Below are 14,374 nucleotides of genomic sequence, written 5' to 3' on the forward strand. Positions count from 1 at the left end.
GCTTGTGGTCATGTCACGAGCTTCGTAGTTATTTGGGTGCCTTAGTGAAAGTTTTGGAGGAGGTCTTGGGAATGGAGGTAAAGTTGGATCTGGTGTCCTTCATCTTGGGTTTGCAGCATCTTCTTGGAGATATGCAGCATGGAAACAGACCCTTCGGTCCAACCCATCCATGCCAACCCAATCCAGTCCCACCTACCTGCACCTTGCCCATGCCTCACCAAACTCTCCTTGTTCATGTACACATCCAGATGCCTTTTAAATGTTGCAGTTGTACTAGCCTCCGCCACATCTTCTGGCAGCTCATTCTGTACACGTACCACCCTCTGCATGAAAAAGTTGGCCATTTAGGTCTCTTTTTTTATATCTTTCCCCTCACCCAAAACCTATGCACTCTATTCTGGACTTTCCGCCATCTCCCCCCCCCCCCCCCCCCCCTCCCCCCAACCCCAGGAAAAAGACTTTACCCTATCCATGTCCCTAATGACCTTATAAACTATATAAGGTCACCCTCCGATGCTCCAGGGAAAACAGCCCCTGCCTATTCAACCTCTCCCTACGGCTCAAAACCTCCAACCTTGGCAACATCCTTGTAAATCTTTTCTGACCCCTTTCGAGTTTCACGACATCCTTCTGGATGACTAAAGAAATTGAGGGTTTGGCTAAGAAAAAGAAGGAAGCAAATGTCAGGTATAGACCAGATAGATGGATTGAATGAATCCTTGGAGTATACTTAAGAGGGAAATCAGGAGGGCAAAAAGAGGACATGACATAATTTTGGCAAATAGGGTTATGGAGAATCCAATTTGTTTTTACAAATACATTTAAGGACAAAAGGGTAACTAGGGATAGAATAGGGCCCCTCAAAGGCCAGCAAGGCGACCTTTGTGTGGAACTGCATGAGCTGGGGGAAATACGAAACGAGTAGTTTGCATCAGTATGTAATGTGGAAAAGGACATGGAAGATATAGACTGTAGGGAAATAGATGGTGGCATCTTGAAAAATGTCCATATTACAGAGGAGGAAGTGCTGGATGTCTTGAAACACCCAATGGATAAATCCCAGGAACCTGATCAGGTGTACCCCAAAACTGTGGGAAGCTAGGGAAGTGATTGCTGGGTCCCTTGCTGAGATATTTGTATCATGGATAGTCACAGGTGAGGTGCCGGAAGACTGGAGGTTGGCTAACATGGTGCCATTGTTTAAGAAGGGTGATGAGGACAAGCCAGGGAACTATAGACCGGTGAGCCTGCCATCAGCGGTGGGCAAGTTGTTGGAGGGAATCCTGAGGGAGAGGGTGTACATGTATTTGGAAAGGCAAGGACTGATTAGGGATAGTCAACATGGTTTGTGTGGGAAATCATATCTCAAAGTTGATTGAGTTTTTTGAAGAAGTAACCAGAAAAATATTTTTTTTAAAACTCCTACACACCAACAAGTGCTGCAGCATGGAATGCATGCCCTTTGTAAATTTGCAGTTAGAGAATCAATTCTAGTTTCAAAAGATGAAGCTTTTGTTTCGAGTTGCTTCAAGAAGAAACTTGAAACAAGCAAACTGTTGGAGTTGGGATTTTGAATTCCTGGGAAAACTCAGCAAGTCACTAAAGAGAGGATAGAGAAACTGAATTATTGTTTCAGTATATTGATGTTAGAGTTAAGTGGAAAGATAATTTGTGGGGAGGATACAAGCTGCAAAAGAAATCTAGATTGATTTTAATGTTATGGCAACACAACAGTTAATGGAGTATAAATTGAGTGAACTGTATAAAGTTATTTACTTCTAGAAATATTGAAGAAAATAGACTTTCTTTTTCTCTCCTTGGAGTGAAAAAGGCTGAGAGAAGATTTGTTAGAGGTTTCCAAAATCATGAGTGATAACCTTGCAATATTCATTTGTAGAACAGGTTCTTAGTTGTAATAGCCAGAATCTCATTCATCCCTTTGTGTTGTCTCTTCTCTAAATGTGATCCCTAGTCTCTGACTGACTGCTTCTCCATTTTAGATTACGTTCCTGTCGATCATTATAGCATGTAAAATCTGCTATCTCTCCCTTTTTTCAGTGAATTTGCTAGATCTGCACTTTAAGTTCACTCTGAAGCCAAGTTACAAAATATCAATTGACGCATTTTTGAGCATGCAGACCACCTTCACGTTTATTGGCTACTGTCTGCACAATTGTGAAGCATGGTTGCCTTTTTAAGCACATCCCTTGTAGTCTTTGTCTGGATTACAAATTTGATGTTACCCCAGATTGTACTGCTGTCAACACTCTGGTTACTGAACCCATATCGAAAAGATCACTTTGTGCCAATGAGCAGTGGCTGTCATCCAAAAGTACCTAATGGGAAACTTTGCCAGAACAATCTGCTGTTAGAAACAAATCTGAACCAACTTCTTTGTAAATATGGAATTGAATATTTTCAATTGTTTAAAAATACCCATGGAAGTAAGAAGCACTCTAAATATTTGATACATGTGATACCTGTTTGTTCTGATTATTGCAGGGGTGCAATGTTTAACCTTCTGATGTGTATATGAAAGTCTGCTTGTGGTTCAAATCTCTTCCCCCATTCCCCCACCCCACATTTTTATTTTTCATTGTACCTTTTCCCCATCCATGTTTTGTGGTTATCTTATCTGGTCTCCCACTTTTGGATTGGGGATGGTGGGGTGGGGGGAGAGGTACACACTCCTCTGCATCAGTTGAGCAGCTTTTTCTTATCTAATATTTCATGAGAGATCAGGAAATGCGTAGTATTCACACACAAGTTGGAAAAACATTTGCTCAGCTGCCAGTGTTTATTCTGATATTTTAACTTAGTTACTCAATGTGGAGGTATTCCTTCTGTCAGCTGAGCACTTTAATGAAGCGTCTTGCAGAGGTGAGGAGATCTGTATCCGAAGAATCATCTTGAGCCACCGTTTTCCTTATCAACACAATCCATTATTACAGCATTAGTTTTACTGAGTACCATGTTGTATCCTATTTCTTTTACTGCAGAATGAATTGTTATCAACATTTTTTATAAAGTCGTTTGCATGAAAATATTTAAAAGTAACTAACTGTGTATTTAAAATATTTAGTTATTCTTTGGTGCTGCTGGCTAGACTATTATTTCTCATCCCTATTGCCCTCAATGGTGGTGAACTGAAGGAATGGTGTATGGTTGAGAGATGCATCTGCATGTAGTTGTATTCCCATGAAATTCTTCTGTCCTTCAAGGTGGTTGAGGTCATGGGTTTGGGAAGCTGTTCCATCACCAGAGCCTTGGTGAGTTGTTGCAGTACCTCTTGTAGGTGTTGCACACTGCTGATGGTGAAGTGAGTGAATGTTGAAGCTGGTGGATGGGATGCCAATCCAGTGAATATCAAGCTCCTTGAGTGTTGCTGGAGCTGTACCCATCCAGACAAATGGAGAATATTTCATCCCACCCCTGATTTTTTTTTTTTATATGCCCTGCCAACAGGCTTTGGTATGACAGAAGGTGAGTTGCTCACCACTGAATTCCTAGCTTTCTATCTGCAGTTCTGGGCACGTATGTATAGCTGGTTCAGTTCAGTCTCTGCTCAGTGATCACTCCCAGAATTTTGACAGCTATGATTATGCCAATGAATGTTAAGGGGTGATTGGGTTCTCTTATCAGCAGTTCATTGTTGCTCCGACTAATTATCATATTTGTCTGGATCTGAAGTTCTAATGTACCTGACTTTCAACAGGTGATACCAAACCAACCACACCACCTATGGATGAATGGACAATGCTTAATAACTTATGGGCAAACACCTACCTAAAATTCCAGCCCCTCTGGAAAATACGCAATTACTTTGGTGAAAAAATCGCACTTTATTTTGCTGTGATGGAGACACTTTTAATTAGTCTCATTATCCCTGTGCTCCTTGGCTTGGGCATTTTCATTTATGGCCTTTATTGCAGGTACATAATTTTTTTTCAATTACTTTTCAGTAGAATGTGATTTATGTTTTTGTCAACTGGTACAACAGGGTGGTAAAGTTTTGTCATTTCCAGATCCCCACTCCCAAGAGTCATAGCTGAGAATAAATAGCAGTGTTTGCTGGGCTACAACTTTGAGGTGTTTTGATATCCTATTGGAATATTCCACAAGGTGGAATGACTGAGATTTGTAACTGTTAATTATCTTAATTGTGAGAGCTTGATTTTATATCCCTGGAGGATGAGAGCGATGGCTAGTTGCTTATTTATTGGATGGGAGGGAAACCTATTGGAGACATGAGATATTCAGAATCATTGTATTACTTAATTTATAACAATAGCAAAACTCTGCCTATAGAGCAGTCCTTTTTCTCCTCCATAATATAGGCCCAGCTGTGTAAGTGAACATAGCTGCAGGAAGATCGATTCTGCACAGCCTCCCCCTTTAATATCTCACATGAGGTGAAATGTCAATGGTGTGCTTGGGGGCAGGGGGGAAGGAGAAGGGAATAGCTGTTAGGGCATGTGATGTATGTGGATCAATACGGGATCTCTGTATGGAAGGTATAATAAATGTTCGTTCTATTACAAATAAGACCTGAATTGACATCAGTCAGTATGAAGAGAGCTTGAGTCTTGTGGTTGATGTCACCTTTTAAAGGACGCACCAGATTATTTTCGAAACTGAGTTCATTCTCCCAACTAAGCCAAAACAACAATCTATGCACGTACAGCCTAAAATCATGAATCACACCCTCCGATTTAAGTGACTGACTGTTTAGGGCTGAGATAACAAGAAATTTCTTGACTGAAGGTTCTCTTTCCTTTGGAATTCTGTACCTGTAGCACTGTGTAAGTGCTCAGTTGTTGAATGTACTCAAGTAGGTTGATTTAAGATTTTGGAATACTAGGAAAATTGAAAGATGTGCGGACAGTGTCAGGAATAGGAAGGGGTATCTGAGGCATAAGTTGAGACAAGCCATTACAACATGTAAAGAGACAAAATGGTTAACTCCTACTGTTAGTTCTTGTCACTAACTGAGTGGCCATATCATTTCCAATGTTGCTAGTGTAGAATCTGTTCACATTATTCAGTACACACAATTTTGAAGTTTGTGCATGTAGTTTACAATTGTTAGCAATACAGGAAGCTTTCTTTCCATTACCTTTGAATGTCAGGTAAAACTTTCAGAAACCATTTTTTACTATAATTAATGAAGAAAAGGTTTAGATTGTCTTTTCAGAATTTGGCTCCCCAAATAATACACAATTGTAATGCATCTTAAATTTGAGATTTGCAAACCAAGTTTTGAGTTTGAGCTTTATATTCCCAAGGTCCAGATCTTGATCGTGGATTTTGCTTTAAAATATATTTACAGATTATTTCCTTCAAAGTCCTTTAGTCCGATCACTCATTAAGCATTGCCCTGTCAGAAGTGCTTTTGGATGGGGAGGTAGTGGCCTAGTGGATTTACCAGAGATCCAGATAATGTTCTGGGGATCCATGTTCAAATCCTGCCATTGTAGATAGTGGAATTTGATTTCAATAAATATCTGGAATTAAGAATCTCTAATGATGACCATGAATCCATTGTCAATTGAAGTAAAAACCCATGTGGCTCACTAATGCCCTTGAGGGATACTATGCCATCCTTACCAGGCCTGGTCTGGCCTACATGCGATTCCAGACCCACAGCAATGTTGTTGACTCTTAACTGCCCTCTGGGTAATTAGGGAAGAGCAATAATTCTGCCTAACCAGCGACACTCTCATCCAATGAATAAAGGGGGAAAAAGGAATGGAATTAAACAGTAATCCCATTTGCTGCCTGAGCAGGTTCAAAAGATGCCATTGTACCATCTCAAGTAGTTCTCTTTGATGTTGTGGCCAATGTTTTATCCTTGAATCAGCCTTGCTTAAACAAAATTATAAACAAAATTTTAAAAATTGCCAAAAAAGCTCAGCAGATTTGGCAGAAGTTCTGAAGAAGGGTTTCTTCAGTTTCTGTTTCAGGTATCCAGCATCCACAGTTCTTTAGTTTGCTGTGTGCAATTCTGGTCTCCCTACCACTAGAAGGATGTTGTGAAACCTGAAAGAGTTCAGAAAAGATTAACAAGAATGTTGCCATGATTGGAGGATTTGAGGTATAGGGATAGGCTGAATAAGTCAAGGCTATTTTCCTGGAGTGACGGAGGCTGAGAGGTGACCTTATAGAGGTGTATAAAATCATGAGAGGTGTGGATAGGGTAAATAGACAAGGTCTTTTTCCCTGGGGTGGGAGAGTCCAGAACTAAAAGGTATAGGCTCTGGGTGAGAGGGGAAAGATATAAAAGGGACCTAAGGGGCAACCTTTTCACGCAGAGAGTGGTGTGTGTATGGAATGAGCTGCCAGAGGAAGTGGTGGATGTGAGTACAAGTGGAACATTTTTAAAAGCATCTGGATGGGTATATGAATAGGAAGGCTTTAGAGGGATATAGACCAAGTGCTGGCAAATGGTTCTAGATTAATTTAGAATATCTGGTCAGCATGGACAAGTTAGACTGAAGTTCTGTTTCTGTGCTGTACATCTCGATGACTATGTTTTCAAGCAATTATTTGGCCATTATTACATTGTTGTTTCAGAAATTAGCTGCATATTTCGGGCATAACAACAGTGACCATACTTCAAGTCAATCATTGAGATTTGGGTAAAGTGGGTCCTCACTTTAAAGTTGTGGTTGCATTCCTGAAAATCATGACTAAGTGCAGTATTGGTTCCCACAGGAACAGAATTGTTAAATCTGCAGTTAGGTTCTACAGGGCCTTCTTCCTTGAGGGATGACAATCTAAAGCACTTTGTCCTATAAATTGAAAACATTTCTAAATTCTTACACTGGTAAATGACAACTTTTTAAAATTTTAAGATACAACAAAAACTGTAACTTGTGCATATAGCACAAGTATGTCTTTCCAGCCAGTGACTCTGCTTTCCAAAGCACCTGCTCCCTGACCCTTCTAGTTGTTACGGAGTTGTGGCTCCCACACTATATCCCCCTCCCTGACCCATTCTCTCGCTGCTTTCTGATTTGGTGTTGTATTCCTAGTAAGATCCAGATTTGACCAAAGCTGGAGCTCTGGGTCAGAACTGGCCAGACACTTCTGGTCCTTTTTTTTTTAAAAAACAAAACTCCTGTTTGCCATCCTCTCTCCTGAATCCATGCTGCAAGTGAGGGCATTGGAAAAGAACAGTACTGAAAGTTAATTTTACAACGTGGTTTGGTTTATAAAATCCTCAGCACACCTAGCATATTGGCACATGGAGCTCCAGCTTCAGCTTAAATCTAGATGTTTATTGGGAACGCAAGGAAGCGGTACTTTGAGAAGGGGTGGGGGGGCTAGGTTGCGACATGGAGGTCCAGGATTACAACAGGTGCCAGTCAGATCTCTCAATTTGTCAAAAGAATTCTGCCCATGTTTAAGAAGATTACAGGTTCATTAATTTACCAACGTTAAACTCAAACCATGTTGTATGAGGTACCTTTTTTCTATTTTAATATGAATCTTTTTCTGTTTTTTCAGTATATCCTGTTACAATGGCAGCAACAATCTCGATGAGTTTTTGCGTGGACATGATTTCAATGATGTTTGTTTATCTTCAAACTCGATCACAGTAGTGGTAGACGAGGCTGTGGATAGAATTCGGTAATCCTTTTCAGCATGACTTTTTTTTTTAGATTCATAATATTTAAATCTTAAACACTGCAATTGTTTCTTTAATGTTTATCTAATTAACTTGAATAAATTGAGTCTTTACACAAATTTGTTATGAATTTTAAGGTATGGTGGCCTTACAGGCTATAATACTTGTTTTATTTACTGTTTGTTATGGGTGCTGGAGAACTTTGCAATGTAGCCATGTTTTTTGCTAATGAATAATTAGAGTAAATGGTATCATCACTTTAGATTGTCACATGTTCAGAAGTATACACATTTGATGGAGGATTTTGGTTAATTTCAGCTCCTCCTTCTGTATAAACTTTGTCACATCATGAGTCTCTTTTGGGTGAAGAGACTTTCTTCACTTAGAAAAACATTTCTAGATGTTATCACTTTCTGCTTTGTGAAGATGTTTCCTAACATTCAGTCCTAAATCCTGAACTGTTCATTTTCTTTTTAGATTAGATTCCCCTACAGTGTGGATACAGGCCCTTCAGCCCAACAAGTGCACACCGACCTTCGGAGAGTAACCCACCCAGACCCATTCCTCTCTGACTAGTGCACTTAACACTATGGGCAATTTAGCATGGCTAATTCACCTGAGCTGCCCATCTTTGGGTTGTGGGATATCAGTACCTTTTCCCCCTTCTCATTTCTGTTCAAAATAAATCCTAATGACTACATTTTTGCTATTTCACTTGATCTAGGTATTAGCTCCTCTGCTAGTCAGACCAGATCATGATAAACCTGTGATCTAACTCTGTAACCCTTTATCCCTTAAACTTTAGCCAGAATGAACAAACTACATTAATGAATCGTATATCAGAACATCTTGAAATGCAAATCCTGCTCATCGCCCCTTTCAGATCAGCAATTTCCTTTTGGCCATAACTCTTCCAAATCAATTTCTTCACCACTTTTGAACAAGCATGTATTATGTTTAACTGTCATTGATCCTTTCTTGTCCTGTTGATGGTTCTGTTTGGTTTGATCAATTGGATTCTGAGCCTGAGTCCAAACCAGCAAAATGTTAAATGCCAACAAAATGCTGTCATGAAAGTGGAACCTGAGACAATACTATGGCTTTGGTTTTGTTGAGACAGAGGTGAAGAGCAGCCTGCTTGAAGCCAATGAAGTGAATAGCTTGTGAGGCCTTAGGGTTCTTTTTAAAATTGGAGCAGTAGAAGCAGTCTGACTGGGTGGGGTCAAGCTCCCACGGAACTGGGGGTTTTAGTATAGCTTACAGCAGTTGCTGGGGTCTTGAAACTGGATATGAAAGCTCTGATTCCTCTCTCTCTTACAGCTAAAAGTTGTATGTGAGACAATCTATTTTACTAAATTTGCCTTTTCCAGAGATCTGTTTATGCAATGTTAATTGAACAGTTAATTAGTTAAAATATTAAGCATTTCAATAGTTACAGTTAAACCAGTTATTTTATTTTTGTTTTGTCTGTACTTGAACTATAGTGTAAGAAGTAAAGTGTGTTGTTTTAAAATCTAGTAGTTTCATCAATCAAATTGCACCTGGAATGCAACACTTTCCTCTAAAATAAGAAGATAACATAGACCTTAACATTTTCTTATTATATTTTGAGGGGATTTGGTCTGGTCCATATCCTAGCATTAAATGTTTGTGGTGCTTATGACTGGGGTAGGGATGAATTCCAGAGAAACTTTATCATTATTTTGCCATTATGACAGACAAATTGCCAAGACTTTTTCTTCCTCTACATTTCACATAGCGGCCAACCTATATTTGTGCTATGTATTAACAGTATTAACAAATCTAATGGAAAAACATTGCAGAGTCCCATCGTATTCATCTGCTCCAAATGGCTGAGAAACATTTTCCATCATATTGTAACTCTGTGTAAATGTGATCTGTTTGACATACTTTAACAACAAAAAAAGCAATCCAGTCAAAGATTAACCAGTGAAGAAATATTCCCATACCAGGTGGAGTTACTATGAAAATGCCTTTTTCTCAACCCCTCCACTTGCCGAGGGCATGGTGACCCTCTGGTTAAACTACCAGTTGTAGCTCTCTCATTAGAGAGACAACATTATGGCCCTGTGAGATAGGACAAGAGAAGCCATTTCCCATGATGGCTTTACTGAAAACTTTTTTATGCCTGTAATTGTAGACTTGCAGTAACATTACCAAACCTCTTCAAATTTCCATTGTAGGTCTGAAACTTGACGGTAGCCATCTTCTCTGGAACCCAATCATCAAACTGATCATTCTTGTTTAGAACATTGGTACATAGAAACAGAGGATACATACAAGTCCACTTAGTTGTCCTCAACTAAAATTTTATTTCACCATGTGGCCTTGCATCTTTCAATCACTTATTTCACCAAAGGTTCCTTGCAAGCTTCTTGTTGACATTTTCTGCAAAGTCCTGTTCCAGATATTTGCAAGTAAAGGTAAAGTTACCATTGTCCTACAAGACAAGGGCTGTAATCTCATTTAATGAGACTGGTGGTGGTTTAACCGGAGGGTCATTGCCTCATGAGGAAAGAGGTTGCGAAGTAGAATCCTTCATGATAACTTCAGCTGGTGCTGGAATTGAACCCTCATTTGCATTGCACTGCCAATTGTCCAGCCAACTGAGTAAACTGCTTTCCCTTTGCATGAAGAGTTTAAGTAACTAGTTTGAACATTTTTCTGAGCTGGATGGAGTTTATAATAATGTGAAACAATTAGTTCAAATTAACTTGTGTTTTATTAAAATATATTTTCACAAACATTTTTAGCTTTTTCCAGATTTTTTTTTTCTTACATGACTTTTAGTTGCTGTTATCTTCTGGAATAAGGATTGTAGTTGTCAAAAGTAGAAAAGTGATAAACCTAGTTGTGGTTCATTTGGGTCATGGAGTTTGAAAATTGGCAGCTTTGAGTAAAATGAGGCACTTTATTGGTGAGGCCGCAGGATGGGTACTCACTGAGGCAGATAATTTGATGGAGCAGTTTAAGAACAAAGAATTTTTGACCTGACTTAGCAGAGCAAACAGCCTTCAATGAAGTAGTGTGTTATTATGAGTAGGTAGTATTGTTGCTGGTAATTTATGTTACTCCAAAAACCACATGATTTTGAAATAAAATTAATCATGTATTGTGTTGCCTTCTTACAGGGATGTATGTAATAATATTGCTGGAAGGAAAATTATAATTGAAAAAGCACTTAATACAACGTGTACTGATAAGAACTGGAAAAATGCAAATTTTCAGTAAGTATTTGACTCCTGATCAGATTCTGACATCTCTGTATAGCATATCTTCCGATATTATTTAAAAATCTAATTGGAAGCCAAATGGTATCGATGATGTGTGTATTTTTTTGGCGTTTTAGAGTTTCCTATGTCCATATTTGCGATGAAGTTCACCAATATAAACTTTTCATATTGATGCTGCAATTGAGTAACTGAGAGGAGTTTGAACATTCTGATCTCTGATCCAGGATTCATAGTATGATGTAGTATTGAAATAAGTCACTAATGTCTGTGCTTTACCTGTTAGTGGTACTGCCCTGTTAGTCCCATTACTCGGTAAAAATGTTTTCATAGAATCCCTTTTATTTTAACTATCTTTTTTTTTTAATTAACCTGTTCAGTGACATTATTACATACTTCGGGAACAGGTGGCGCTTGAACCAGGCCCTTCCCATTTAGGTGTAGGGGACATGATCACTTCATCACAAAAGGACTCCCTAAAATGGGTTTTTATTCATTCATACGATGTAAGTAGTGTTGTCCTATTAACTACCTACACATTTTTACTATTCATTAATGTGTGATTGGTAACAAATAGAGAGATGATGATGCAACGGTAATGTCAGTGGACTAGCAATCCAGAGGCCCAGGCTAAAATTATGAGAATGTGGGTCCAAATCTCATCACAGCAGCTGGGGTTTACACACGATGAATAAAGCCTAGAGTTAAAAGCTAGTCTCGGTGAAGGTGATCCTGAAATATTTATCAACTATCATATAAATGTATCTGGTTCATTTAACGTTTTTGTTTTTAAAGGAAAAGTATCTGCCATCCAAACCTGGTCTGAACTACATATGTTTCCATGCCCACATCAATTTGGTTGACTGCTAACTTTTGTCAGAATTATCTTAAGCAATCCACTCAGCTGAAGGGCAATTCAAGGTTTCTATTGAATTCAAATTTCATAATCTGCCATTGGTAGGATTTGGATTCATGGCCCCAGTCACTAATTCAGTGATACCACCACAATGCCAACATCTCTCCAAGTTTTACTTGAGGGCATGAAGACCAAGGAGGTTGCATTCCTTAAAAAAAACCCAACAGATTGAAAATCAACTGGTAAAGCCTTTCAATTTTGCCTGTATTCTAACAGCTTCAAAATATGACCTGCATATAAATGTATATGTTGCCACAGAAGCTTTGACTATGTAGGGCAAGTTGGGTTAGTTGGTTGGATAGCTGGCATGGACCAAATCCGTGCCAACAGCACTGGGTTCAATCCCTATTCACTCTGTTTTAGGACCTACCTCTTTGTGCTCTATCCAAGTTGGAGATCACGGTGTTGCGGGTTGGATCTGCCTTTGGTTGGACCATTTGTGAAGGGAATTAGATGCTTGTCCTGATCACATTCTGACTCATATTTTGGAACTTCAATTGAATGAGAATATTGCCCCAGCATGTGACTCTAAATTACAGTCGAGTCCAAGCCATGAGCTTGCTTCTTGATAATAGACAATCGCCTAAATTTTGTTCACTTTATATTTTTTTTCTTGTCGTTCTTTTGACATTTGTTTTTTGAGCCCTGCTCTTTCTATTTAATTTCTAATTTTTGAACATTGCTATTATGTTTCTGTTTTAACTTTGCTATTTCCTTTTTCATCTTTCAATGTCTTTTTCTCTTTCCAAACTACAGCATTCTAGTTTTAAAAGCAGCCATTCCCAATGTTTCTTTAACATAGCTCTTTTCTGTTTCAGTCCCACTCTTGCAATCTTTGTACTCCTACAGCTGGTATTTCCAATCCCACATTGGTTCATAATCCTCCTCCATGCTTTGAGAGGAACAAAACCATTTTTAAACAGATTCAAAACAGCGTGTGAAACTTCAGTAGAAATTGAATTCCATTTGCATGCCCTGATCCACTGCACTTTATTTCAATTGAAATAGTAGGCTGGTGGTCATTCTGTCATAGTCATGCCCTGCTGCATTTAACTAATGCAACACTTACATGCCTCAGCTGTGCCCTAACATGGAAGCATCTTTTATAGTCCTTTTCAAGAATCCTTTTTAATTCTGTTCATAATTAAACATTTCATGAACGGAGCCTGCCTTCACTTCTGCATCTAAAGTAAGCTACTTAAATGGGCATTAAAGTCCTTTGATCCAAAAATAAACCAGAACAATACAGCGCAGAACAGGCCCTTCGACCCTTGATGTTGCGCCGGCCTGTGAACTATTCTCAGCTCGTCCCCCTACACTATCCCAAATCTAAGGATTGTTTAAATCTCCCTAATGTGGCTGAGTTGACTAGTTAGCCAGTTTTACACTGGCTAAATCACATTGTGATCAAAGGTGTTGTTCAAGGTAAAAATATAAGGTGCTGCATAAATGAATACTTTGTGTTGGTATTCAGCGAAGAGAAGGAATTGGTGGAAGGGAGTGTTGAATTTCTAAGCCAAGTTGCTATTAAAAAGGAAGAGGTGTTATGCATCTTAAAAAGCATTGTGGTTGATAAATCCCTGGGTTTTGATGGGATCTATGCCAGAACATTGAGGGAAATGAGAGAGCAAATTACTGGACCATTAACAGACATCATTGCATCCTATTTAGCCACAGGTGAGGTCCCAGAGGACTACAGAATAGGTAATGTGATTCCATTGTTTAAGAGGAGTAGTGGGGATAATCCAGGAAATTACAGACCTGTGAGCCTCATGTGGTGGACAAGATGTATGTGCATTTAGAAGTAATGGTTTGGTGTGGGGGAGATCATGCCTCACTAACTTGATAGACTTTTTTGAGGAGATGAGGGAAAAGCAGTAGATGTTGTGTACATGGAGTTCAGTAAAGCTTTTGACAAGGTCACTCATGGCAGAGTGTACAAAAGGTGAGGTCACATGGTACCAAGGTGAGTACAGAACTAGCTTAGTCATAGGAGACAGAGGGTAGTGATGGAAGGATGCTTTTCGGAATCGAATGTGACGATAGGTGTTCCACAAGGATTAATGCTGGGACCTCTGCTGTTTATAGTCTACATAAACGATTTGGAGGAAAATGTGGCTAGTCTAATTAGTAAGTTTGTAGATGACAAACTATGGTGGAGTTATGGATAATGAGGAGGATTGTCAGAGGATACAGCAGGATGTAGATCAGTTGGAGGCATGAACAGAACAATGGCAGATGGAGATTATTCTGGATAAATCAGAAGGTCAAGTACAAGAGGCAGGCTTTTTCATATAAAGGGTGGTGAGTGCCTGGAACTTGGTCCCAGAGGTGGTGGTGGAAGCTGACACAATAGCAGCATTCAGGAAGTGCCTGGCTATAGACATGAATAGGAAGGGAATGGAGGGATACAGATCCCCTCAGTGAAGACTGTTTTAGTGTGGAAGGGCAAAATGTATCAGCACAGGCTTGGAGAGCTAAAGGTCCTGTTCCTGCACTGTATTACTTTGTTCACACCTGAAATTCTCTGGAATACTGCTGTCCATATCTAATTTTCCAAACATTACTTATCTCTGT

The 14,374-nt window shown here is 39.3% G+C and overlaps 1 protein-coding gene across 2 annotated transcripts in view; it reads left to right on the forward strand.

The window, feature by feature from the left end:
• The window catches only part of LOC122550752 (anoctamin-7-like), an 80,670-nt gene that overhangs the window by 19,470 nt on the left and 46,826 nt on the right, over positions 1-14,374 (forward strand). For both annotated transcript variants that reach the window (XM_087988178.1, XM_043691958.2), the window contains exons 5-7: positions 3,716-3,932; positions 7,510-7,632; positions 10,783-10,878. In XM_087988178.1, the coding sequence (XP_087844304.1) occupies positions 3,716-3,932; positions 7,510-7,632; positions 10,783-10,878 (436 nt within the window). The remainder of the gene's footprint in view (positions 1-3,715; positions 3,933-7,509; positions 7,633-10,782; positions 10,879-14,374) is intronic.

The sequence above is a fragment of the Chiloscyllium plagiosum genome, unplaced genomic scaffold, assembly GCF_037043375.1.
Source record: "Chiloscyllium plagiosum isolate Xiang-an unplaced genomic scaffold, Cpla_swu_hap1 HiC_scaffold_6, whole genome shotgun sequence".
Lineage (NCBI taxonomy): Eukaryota > Metazoa > Chordata > Chondrichthyes > Orectolobiformes > Hemiscylliidae > Chiloscyllium > Chiloscyllium plagiosum.